At 35.2% G+C, this 12,226-nt stretch overlaps 1 protein-coding gene across 3 annotated transcripts in view; it reads left to right on the top strand.

Moving 5' to 3' along the window:
- The window catches only part of ZFPM2 (zinc finger protein, FOG family member 2), a 458,837-nt gene that overhangs the window by 237,371 nt on the left and 209,240 nt on the right, over positions 1-12,226 (top strand). For all 3 annotated transcript variants that reach the window (XM_069466104.1, XM_069466103.1, XM_069466105.1), the window contains one exon: positions 1,489-1,607. In XM_069466104.1, coding sequence (XP_069322205.1) covers positions 1,489-1,607 — 119 coding nt within the window. The remainder of the gene's footprint in view (positions 1-1,488; positions 1,608-12,226) is intronic.

The raw sequence follows: 12,226 nt of genomic DNA, 5'->3' as shown, positions 1-12,226 counted from the left end.
TTTAATTTTTGACTGTTAACATGGAATTGTGATGAACGTTGCATTTTCATTGTTCAGATACAGATACATTTATATTTCATAATGGACATAATTTTACCATTATACAGTATTTTAGCTGACTATGCTTTATATACTTTAATTTTGGTTTTCAGGATAAACAATGATAAAAAATATGAAAAGTAATGTCTAGTATTTTAAATATTAAAAGGAGGTGATACAAATATTTGTAGAGAAACAAAGAGTTAATTGAACTCAGGTTGATGGTTTTCTTTTAAAAACATCAAGTTTGAATATACATATTTAAAGATAGCTATTGACTTGAAAGGAAACTAAAGCCAGATCAAGGCAACAATTTCATAATATGTTACCTACCATGTCATATATATAATTTCAAAAATGTAATTACTGAATATATTCTATTCCAGTTCAAATTTTCCACAGCTTTCTATACTGTGTGGATTTTCATTTATGTTTCTTCTAATTCCACTCATTCTCATGTCTGCTGTTGAGCAGACTGAGAAGAAATGCCATTAAAAACATTAAATTGTATTATGGAGATAATAAAAATTTTGGGATGGTGATATGGTATGGTAATACAGTCAAGGGTTAAATATCTAAATTTAATTATTTAAAGAGAGGCTACCATTCTTGACTGTGATTTTTTTTCTGTTTATCCCAAATAACATCAAGACTGTTGGCCATTATTTGAAGTTTTGAGGTGCTCTTTTATTTATTTTTGTAGTATTATATTATTTCTTAAGCAAGCATTTAATGAATTCCTACTTTATGCAAATGAGTATACTGTCTTTACTTCCTGTTTCCATTTAATGATTCTAAAATATTACTCTGGAGGAAATTAAAGGAAGAAGACCTTCCAAACTGGTGTTTCTTAAGTGTTTTTGTCCAAACCCTTTTTGTACCATAGAATCCTACTCAAAATATAAAATTTAAAACAGTAAAAACTTTGTCTAAATATTTTTTATTTGGAAAAACATGCATCACTACTTATTGTACATGTAGCTGTTTTATCCACTGAAACTAGTAGTAATTTCAAAAAATTATCGAGAACTTAAAAAACTCTCAATGTATTGTTCTCTAAGAGTCTTGAATAAATATGAGAATTTTAACCCTAAATTAGTGTTCTAATATTTCTTGTCTGTCTGTTTTGGCATTGGATCAATGCTATCTTGAGGAATGTTATTGTTCCTAGTTCTCAAAGACTTACTAAAAAGAATTGACTTTAGCAGATGATGTGTGTGAAAAGGTGCAAGAAAGAAATTGGATGAAATTTGAATACAATTATAAGGACAAGTTTTATTTTCCTCTGAGGATAGCAAGATGAGTTGTTTCTTCAGACAAGCATAATTAAATCTCTTCATATGAATCCCGGGAATATTCTGTGTGTAAAAGCAAACACACAAAAAGAGGTGGCTATTGTTAAGGCACAAGTGAAAGTATTCTAAACACCTCTGTTTTCATTGTCTGCAGGAGAGCTGGAGGTGTTTCAGAAAGATGGGGAACGAAAAATTCAGAGTCGTCAGCAACTTCCAGTGGGAACAACCTGGGGGCCGTTTGCTGGGAAGATGGACTTGAATAATAATTCCTTGGTATGTGGATGCTCTGAGATGGTTGACTCTTAATATTTTGTCATAGCTCAGAAATTATCTCTGCTTACTTCTCAGTGAAGTCACTAAAAATAACAGTTTGTTTTTGCTTTTTCATGGACCACAAAACTTGGATATTTTCCAAGTGGTTTTTCTCTGACAGTAACATACTCAGAATTTAGAAGGAAACAGGTTACTTGCACTAAATGGTTGGCTAGGAAGGTAATTTATAAGGTTATTGCTTTATCTGCTTAGCCAGACTAAGACTGTTTATATTTAATAATATGTACAATTGCATTTATTTTTAAGATGACAAAAATTAATTGTCATACATGAAGAAGAAGAAATAAACAACTTTGTTATTCCTTGGTAATACCTGTTTATACCTTTAAGAGCAGGGATGAATAATTAGCATTATAATTTTTGTTGTTAACTTTTTTGTAAAAGTTCTGAGAACAGAAGTCTACCACTCAGTGAGATTATATGGATAATTGATTAATTAGATGTTTTAAAAAGTAGTAGAGAGGTGAGTAATTTGGTTACATTTAAACTTGATTTCTTAATTGGATATATTTGTTTCTATTGCTGCTGTAACAAATCACCACACTTTGTGGCTTAAAACAACACAGATTTATTATCTTGCAGTTATGGAGGCCAGAAGTTCAAAATGGGTCTCACTGGGCTAAAATCAAGATGTCTGCAGGGTTGTATTCCTTTCTTAGGACTTTAGAGGGGACTCTGTTTTCTCCCCCTTTCCACCTTCTCAAGGCTGCCCACACCTTTGGCTGACCATCCCCTTCCATCTTCAAAGCCTCCCCTTTCTAACCCATTCTTCTGCCTTCCTCTTCCACATTTAAGGATACTTATGATTACGTTGGGTTCACCCATGTAATCTAGGCTGATTTCTCTATTTTAGGTCAGCTGAGTAACACCCTTAATTCCATTTGCTTCCTTAATTTCCCTTTGCCATGCCAAGTAACATTCACAAATTCCAGAGATTTAGGATGTGGACATCTTTGGGAGGACGGTATTCTGCCTACCATGTAGGATAAAATAAAAAATAATAGCTGAAAACCTCTCCTATTATAAGCAATAAGACAAATGATAAAACTTCCAAAGAAAAATGTTTCATATTCCTTAGAAGATCCAGAAATTGTGTAAGTATCCATTCCTATGAAAGTCCTTCTCTCTGCATGTTATTTATGTAGGAAGAGTCTCGTGACTGTTAAATGACTCGATCTACACTATGGGGACATACAATCTCCCAGAGGGGTTTTGACACATGTAGTGGATTCAGAAACGTTGCATTTTTTGTTCAATTTATTACATGAAAGAAATTCCTTCTTCAAGTTATTAGATGAAAGAAACTGATATGTGCCAATCTCATTCATTCAGTGCCATGTGGCTGTGATAGAGGCTATTGATTCAACTAAAAATAATGATTGGTATTAATGGGAAATATTTGTGTCACCATACATTTAAACAGTATATGAGCTTCTAGGGGTGTGTTTCTTACTTCCTAGGTCCATGTATTTATCCATAGAAGAATGAGGTAGGGAATTTCACATGTATTTAAGGACCAAACAAGTTGACTTGATAGTCCTGGCTGAATATTTAATAATCTGAGCAACTTATTCTGTGTTGGCTAGTGCAGCTACCTCAAAAAGTGTTTGAGATGTGGCCTCACAAACACTGTGGGCCTTAGTTTGTTGAGTTGTATTGACTGTTCTGTTGATTCCTTTCAGTAAACAATATTACCTATACTGATTTCTCAAGCTAATGAATGGTAAGAAAGGAAAGAGAAAGATCCTTTAAACATCAAAAGTTTAGTTAAATACCATTCTAAACCCATTTTTATCTGGGGTTTTTTATTTGTTCTCTAGCACTGCTTAAAAAAATATTTTAAGCTCTGAGATATTTATCTTATTTCTCACTGTGTATCAGACATCAACATGACCTTTAGTCATTTCTCTGATATTTCTTCAAAAGTGTACTGCCCCTGAAGTGGCATCTGTAGTTGATGTAAGAGATGATGAACATTTCCCCATTTACTATATCAAAATAATATCTATATTAAAATATAATTTTTCATTAGTCTTTATATCATTTTCTGTCTATACGCAGAGTTGTATTTTTATGAGCTTTTTACCATATACTATTAATAAATTGTGATGGATGGAAAATAAACTTATTTGAGAAAGTTTAATTTTTCATTGAAGCAATTTCCTATTTTTAGACAGAAGACATTATTTTGTTGTTTTAATACTCCTGTACCACTCTAAAGCTATTTTATGCCATATTTTTATATGAGTAAATTTATAGATATGAAATTTTCAGAATGTTTGATACTATTTAAAAATGTATGTATACTAGAGTATCAAATATCAAGTAATAGATAATAATTCTTTATAGAAAACTATCTTAATATCTCAAGTATTTTTGTCTTAGAGTTTAAATATCGAATTACACTACTTAAAATATAGCATTTTTCCCTATTTTAAAATTTAGTTGCTTCACTAAAATATAATTTTAAAATATTTTTCTTTTGAAATAAGATTCTCTTCCAGAACTTACTTCTGATTTTATGTCATCAAATACCACTAGTACTATTATTGCTACTAGTGTTACTACTTAGCTGCACTCACCAGCCCCCCACCCCCACCGCCCCCGGCCGTGGACTGCCTGTTAGGGACCGGGCCGCAGAGGTCTGCTGCCCCCGCACCCCATCCATGGAAAAATGGTCTTCCGTGAAACTGGTCTCTGGTGCCAAAAAGGTTGGGGACCGGGGACTGCTGCAGTCTACAGTAAATTGGCTAACATGCACTGCATACTTATTCATTTCTAAACACTGTGCAGAGAATTGAAAAATAGATTGGCTCATTTAATCCTCCGAGCAAACCAGTGAATTTGATTCTATTATAAATTATATTTTGTAGATGGGAAAATAAAAGCTCTAGCTTTTGATTCCAGAATCGGCATTTTTAAAGACTATGCTATCCTGCCTCCTTAGTTTAACATCTGTAGCATGATTTGAACATGATAAAATTGTTGGGGATTTCTTTATGTGAATTCTAAATTTATAAAAAAAAAAATCTGAGAGAAAATGTGCAAAGATTAGAGATATACCTATTTTTTTTTCCTTTGGACAAAATATTTGTTATGACACTTAGACTGCTTGAGCAATTAGGGGTTAATTCAAAGACTTCTGCAATTTTATTACCTCTTTATAATTTGGACAATACTTTAATACATACTTTATATCATAAAGACACATTTTCCTTATAATAAAATATATAGCCTGGTAACCCTTCCTTAGCCAACCTTGAATCAAATTTGGATTAGCACACTTTTTTAAATAGCGTCTTCAGAATTGCGTCTTTGCCAACTGATATAATGTTACTCTGCTCAAACTCATGATGTTGGCTCAGGAGATTCAGCACACTAATTAATCCAACACAGTAATTAATTGAGTCACCATGCCAGATGTCAAATCCTTTTTATATCTTTCAAGTCCCCATCTTGAAGTGCGTTAGCAATATGCCATCTTCTGCAGGAAGCCTTTGCAGACCAATTATTTGGATATATATAGAACATTTCAAGAAGTACAGTCTATATAGAAATACCAAACAAATCAGTTTGACAAAAAGTTATTCTCGGAATCATATAACACACTGAACATTGAAACAGAGTATCTTTTGCCCACACTTTAATATTCTGTTAGATACTTGATGCTTTAAAAGTTTAATGATAGCAGCAGCATAGTAAATACTTTCATTGGGCCAGATACTGGTCAAAGTGCTTTACATATTAATATTTTATATCATAGTTAGTTCTTACACAAGTGTAAGAGAAGGTAATATTTATCTCCTTTGTCACGAGGAGGAAACTGCTACTTTGGTAAGTTAGATAATTAACTCAAGGTCAACTTATTCTGATTCCAGAACCCATGTTGCAATCTTAGAAATGTCTGCAATATGGGAATAATAATACCACCTAGCTTAGAAGAATTTCATGAAGACTCTGAATGAGACGGCATATGTGAGTTATCAACAAATTTCAACTATTGTTACTAGTCAGTGATCTGTAGAAATGAACCCATAGAGATCTAACAAGTTTAAAGCAGAAGAGACTCCCCAAATTAAATAGGCAACATTGTAGATCTTGGTGTTTGGAGATTTTACATGCCTAACTTTGCCCAGGGCTTTGTTTTAGGATTCTCCAGAGAAACATAACAACAAGATATCTATGTATATAGAAAGAGATTGATTATAAAGGAATTGGCTCATGCAGTTATGCGGGTTGGTGAATCCAAGATCTGCAGTATGGACTGGCAGGCTGGAGACCCAGGAAAGCCAGTGGTGCAGATGAAGTCTGAAGGCAGGGAAGTCACCTGGAGAATACCTTCTTGTTTGGGGAGGCCAGTCTTCTCGGTGTACTCAGATCTTCAGTTGCTTGGATGAGGCCCACCCACAGTATGGATGACAATCTGTTTTACCTAAAGTTCACTGATTTAAGTGTTACTTTTGTTCAAAAACACCTTCTGAGTTAATACATAAAATTAGTCATCACAGACTCCAAAAGTCTGCAGTACCTTTCAAGTTCCAGTTTTTTGAGGTACATCCCTATGCCCCTGAAATATTTATTAACAGTGAGTGAGCCTAGCCTTCTTTTCAGCATCCCACCTCACTTCTGAGGAAAGACTTACATTAAATGCTATCACAGGAGCACAAAGTTGGTATTTTTCAAAGTTTTGAAATTTTATTCATTGAAAAAATCAAAGGACCACTGACAAGGAAGAAATTTTTTAAATTACCTTGAGTTCTGATCAATATCTGCTTTGAATATGTTTTAGAATTTACCTATTTATATGTTATGCCTTTGAAATTTTCCCTATATTCTCCTTGTAATAAACTAAATCTCAGCTGTGCTAGCACATGGTAGTACTTAATAAATATCAAACAACAATGATTATTTAGAAGGTTGGATGTCTGGAATTTAAGTGGCATTTGCCCTCTCTTGCTTTCGAATATATCAACTGTCAGTAGATAACTAGTCTGAGTGGATTCAGCCAACTGCTGGAATCATGCAACATGCATACTTAATTAAATAAAAAGCCCCAGATTACTTACAACATAATGGTAAACTCATCATAACCTGTTAAATTCAACAAATGAAATTTGATAGAGAAATGTCATTTCATTCTGTTCAATCAGAATAGAACCTTGTTTTATTTTCCCACAGGGTATTTGTGACATTGAGTTCTACAAATATGAAATACTATATAAAGGGCCTTATGGAAATTTTATTGATCTAATAATGAAATAAAGCATTAAGTTGCATCTTAAAAGTTTTGAGATAGTTATCTCCATAGAAATGTGGTTGAAGACAGAATGAGAGGTTCCTGATCTGCATCATTTTAATTAGAATCATTAATTGCCTCCATTTCTTCCCATCCAGTTTCATCTCTTTCAGTATTCATCTTTGATCTCATTCATTGCTAGATTCTTCCATTTTCATGCTGTACATTTCCTGTAGCAAATGTATCTCTACCCATATGTCTCCCACCTCCGTAGCCAAAGGCTGCTTAGTAGACACATCCTTGACTTTCCTACCTGAGGACTTTTTCCCAGCCTTAGAAGCAAACTTGTCGCAAGCTGGGCAAGCTGGAAGTGCTGGAGAATTCATGTTCCCAGAGGTAATCCTCAACCAATAATAGACTGAAAGTTGGTGGAATAACACCTCTGTTTCCCGCCTCTTTGTTAGGATATGAGGTGTGTTCTACACTGTCCCTTAGAGTTTTCCAGTGGAATTGAACTCTGCTAAGCTTCATACTGCACACTTCATGGGCTTACTTTCCTTTCCTGCTTACTTCTCAATAATCCTACTGGAATTTTCTGATCACATTCATAATAAAATACTTGTATTTGAATCGGTCTCAGGGGAATCTTCTGGGGAAGCTATACTACGACAGCCTCTAAGATATAATAATGACTTAAATATGAAAGCAATATCCAAATCATTGTTGAGACTCTAGAGGTTGTAGATGTATTAAATCTCATTACGCAATTTTGGATTTCTACCACTGGCACATAGTAGGTATTCAATAAATGCTCTTTAAAATAAAAATCTAATCTATCTGAATTTACTTATCAGGAACATTCTCACTAACCCCACCCATATCCTCCCCTCTGTATCATTTCAATGATATAATTTATAATTTTGCTGAGGCATGACTTTTTGTTGGGTGTCATATTTCTTTTCATTGAGGTTGACATTGTGAATGATATCTTCCTTTAATATTCATTTTTGTCTGGGCTCAGGACTCCCATACTTGCCTACTGTTCATATCTCTCTGGGCCTTGGCTCTTTTTAATTTAACTATGTGTGTTTCCCAAAACACTTCTGTTCTTTCTTCTCTTCCCCCTCTGTTCCCAGTGCCTCAGGGAGCTTATCCACTCTCAAAGCTTCAGCTACTAATTTACAAATGACATTTAAATAAAAAATCTCTAACCTTGGCTTTTTACCCTTTCTCTAATAGCACATTTCAACTGTTTTGCAAGCCTTTTCCTCTTAATTCCTCCAACTAAACAGTCACAAGGAGAGTTTATTCCTGTTTCCAGGATGGCCTTTCTGTAGTTCTCCCTGATTTGCAACTTTTAATGGCCTTTGATCCTAGGGCTCTAGTCTCCTTCCCTGCCTCTGCAGGGAGTCCATTCTATCAGTTATCCCACATTGTTCTGCATTTCTACCTCTCCTTCTCAATCTCAAATGGTTGCTCACACACAGTTACTCATATCCACACTTCTCTCCTTTTAGTAACTACCACACTTTCTTTTGTCTTCTGTTCAGAGTCAACATCTTCCAAGGTTCTCCTTTTCACATCCAGAGACCAAGTACCAGAGCTCCTGCTTTCTTAATGTTCCTTCTCTTCTTTCTGTTCCCACTGCCTCTGCTTTAGTTGAAACCTTCATCATTTCTCCCTTGATTATATGATATTCTTCTAACTGTTCTTTCTGCCTTCCTTCTTACCGCCTTTTTCTTTCCACAGATCACTGTCTGTCCCAAAGACAAAACTACAGAAGTCACTTAACTTGTGTGCTTAAAGTCATCCTAAAAGGGCACAAGAGAACCCGAATTCCTTAGTAAAGTCTAAATAGGCCTTTGTAATGCTCACTTCCTAAGCTCTTACCCCTTGTCCACTCTTATGTAGACTTCAGTTACCCTGAACTGCCTGCAGTGCTTTGAGTGTACACTTTTCTCCTATCTCTGTGCATTTGGTTATGCTATTTTATCATTCTGGAAACTTATATGCCCCTCTCATGTTCCTCTTCATATCTCTTACTCCAATTCCATACTTAAAGGGTCTGCTCAAGGTCACCCCCTAAGTAGACCTTCCCTGAAGCCTCCAGTTTGGAGTAAATATTTTCCTGATCCTCTAGTGTACTAGGATAAGAGCGTCGATCATATAATGGCTATCTCCTTTTTTGGTCTATCTGCCCTGCAAACCATATGCTTCTTGTGTATATATATATTTTTTTTTTAATCTTTCCTCCCTACCCAGAACAACATCTAGCTTATAGTACGAGCTCAATGAATAAATTTCTAATGAATGAGCACATTAATATTCCTTCCTTCACTTTTCTACATATCAGGGAATGCTGCACACCTCTCCTTATTCAAGACCCCTACATCCTCCCCAAGCCTTTACAGCCTTTTGTTTCCTCTGTGATCTAGCTTCATCCATCCAACTCAGCACTGCAGTTACCACAGTAAATGATCTCTTGTACTGATTTTATTTGTTTATATGGTTTTTTTAAATTTTAATCTCATTTGAAAGAAAGATTCTGTAGGACAAGATAACTATGTCTATTTCTTCAGCTTTTATCCCTAAGGAGATATGTTCATGATGGTTTCTTGATAAATGTTGACTAATTTCAGTCTAAGATTTGCAACCCTCTGAGGCAGTTAGGGAGGATGAGGTGTTGAGCCTATTCAGGTGATTTTGATTTGTTTACAACAAAATCAGTTTTAGATCCCTCACTATGACATGGGTGAAGGCCAAGAAGGTGTTCTGCTCCACCATGCTTTCTGTGAAGTCTCATCCAGCATCACACTTTCCAGTGACAAACCATCTGGGAAATTCCATCTGTCTCTGCTTGGAAACTGAGGTGGCAGTCGCCCACTGTGAACAATTTTCTATTAACTTCTTGGATAAGATCAGTCAGATTTATACTGAATTGATGGGAACCGTAAGAGCAGGGTTGTTCCAAGAGAAGACAAATGTGCTGATTCCTCTAATTGGGCTTAAGCCAGTTTCATTCACAGATGCCCGGAGGTTCTAGTAGTGCGAGGACTTATAACCTTTTTAATTGTACCCTGTTCCTCTTGGGAAACGTTGGTGAAATTCATTATTGATGGAGGTGGTAGATTTGTCCCTTAGGGAGGGCAAGATCCTGGCTTCTCTAATGCTCTATCTGCTATGTGGAGAATTAACAGAGACAGAGTGGACAAGGAAGCTGCTCAAAGAAGACATGAAGGCAAGACATTTAATGCTGAAGAGGCTTGGAAAATGATACGTCACCCTGGTTTAGAATTAGAGTTGGACTTTTTTGTTTGTGTGCTTGGAGGGGAGAGTACTCAGGGTGAAGGGGGAAGTTGGTGAGAAGGCCTTAGTAATCACAGGCATTCTACTGAGTGTGAATCAGAAAGGAAGAACCCAAACACCAGCAGATTATTTCATAGTTTGAATAGTAGAAACAAGCCAGGGAGGTCAGCTGTGTATTGATATGAAAGGATTAGCTGCATTATAACGCAGACATAGTGATAACGTTGGCAGTGGATGAAAATATATTGTTGTGTGGGAAAATAATGCTGAAATTAAAACATAAATTGCACTCTTTCTGATAATTTTTACTTGCCTCCCAACTATACCTTTTGTGTATAGCTAGTCTGTCTGCTAACCTCAATCTCCTTTTGACTTACTTTTTCTCCTAATGGTCAAGTCTTTTGAGGTTCTTTATGCTCAGACTTGGATTTGAAATGTACAAACACAAAGACACTATTCCTTGCCATAGACAGACCATAATTTTATTTATGGGACTAACTTACTCTCTCCTCTGCCTGAAATTAAAACACATTTTTGCCTTTGAGTTACGTGGCTAAACCTGTTTATCTATATTCGGGCCAAGTTTGAAGAAACAAAAACATCTTTTTTCTTTTTTAAGATTATTCATTGTTCTCTTTTTCTAGAACCCTGAAAATAACTTTTATTGAAGATGATGTTTTATCGAGTTATTAAAATAACTATTAGTGTTATACTGTTAATTTAATTCATGTCTGAATGGAGAAGTTATTTCTATCATTATAATATGATCGAAGCCACTCTACGGAGAGTATGTGTATAAAGTTGAGGTTAACAAGTGGCCCTACCTTTCCCGTAGAGTTCAGGCATGAAGGATGAAGGATGGTTATTGGTTTAGAGCTTCAGATACTCTTAATGGGAGTTGTCAGTGTCTGTAGCTCTTTTCCCACACATCATGTTTCTTACATGCATTTTCTTAACACAAATTTCACTGCCACTGTCACTCTGATAGTAGGTATCACAGAGACCTGAGGTGGAAGAAGGTGGATACAGAGTCCTCACCTCCCTGAGAGAAGTCCCTCATCATCTTGACTAGTGAGGAAGTGGTTTGTACAGCATAACTCTATTGTCTTCATAATTATAAAATATAAATCTTGAAAAAAAATTTTTTTCGAGAGGTGAAGGTAAAAAGCACTGTGAGGAGCAGTTGTTTGAAAAGTTGACCAAAACTGTCTTCTGCCATTTGCTGGCAGATCTGGCATGGCTTTCAAAGTCTTTCAACTTGACTTTTTTGAGGAATTGCCATTCTACAATTATTTTAAAACAGCTCTGCATTGTGTTCTTGCCTGTTATCTGCATGGTTAAAGTAAATGTTATGAGGATTTAGTAGCAATCTCAGCTCAACACGAAAATTAATACATTCAGTAACTTGGAGATGATACCTGTGAGAGTAGATACAGGTACCATTTTGTATTCCTTCAGTCTGGTCTTAAAAATCAAAATTATTTAGAGATAATTCTTTGGTAAACTCTGGAACATATTGGACTCCCCTTTTAATCTAATTATCAATCGGTATTCTCAGGATAGCATTAACCAAGTATCACAATTTGACTGTAGTTCTCAGTTGTCACTGACAATCTTTGCTGTCATCTGGCTTTTCCTGGCATAGGCAAGTTTGTGACCCTGACTAATCCACTCCTGTAAAGCTTTGTGTTGCTGCAGGATGATGGTCCAGAGGCAAGCATTTTTATAGATATATTTCCAATAGGAGAAAAATAAAGTAGTATTTATTGCATGTTTTTGGATATTAGTGAGATTATTTGAGAAACTCTCTTTTAGAGATTAATATCTTTTTACCTGTTCATTTAAGTATTGAATATAAAGTAGTCCTTTATTATTCCTTTGCTGTTATATCACTTTTCTTCTAAAACTCTTTGTCCTAGGTTTGATGAAACTGTGGTTTTTGGATTCTAGAAATGTGTGTATTGTCTGTGTTATTTTGTATGTTTTATTTTCTAACACTTTGTATTTTAAAGGTTGG

Source organism: Eulemur rufifrons, chromosome 3 (genome assembly GCF_041146395.1).
Source record: "Eulemur rufifrons isolate Redbay chromosome 3, OSU_ERuf_1, whole genome shotgun sequence".
Classification (NCBI taxonomy): domain Eukaryota; kingdom Metazoa; phylum Chordata; class Mammalia; order Primates; family Lemuridae; genus Eulemur; species Eulemur rufifrons.
The sequence above is the reverse complement of the archived record's forward strand: the minus strand, read 5'-3'. Positions and strand labels throughout refer to the sequence as shown.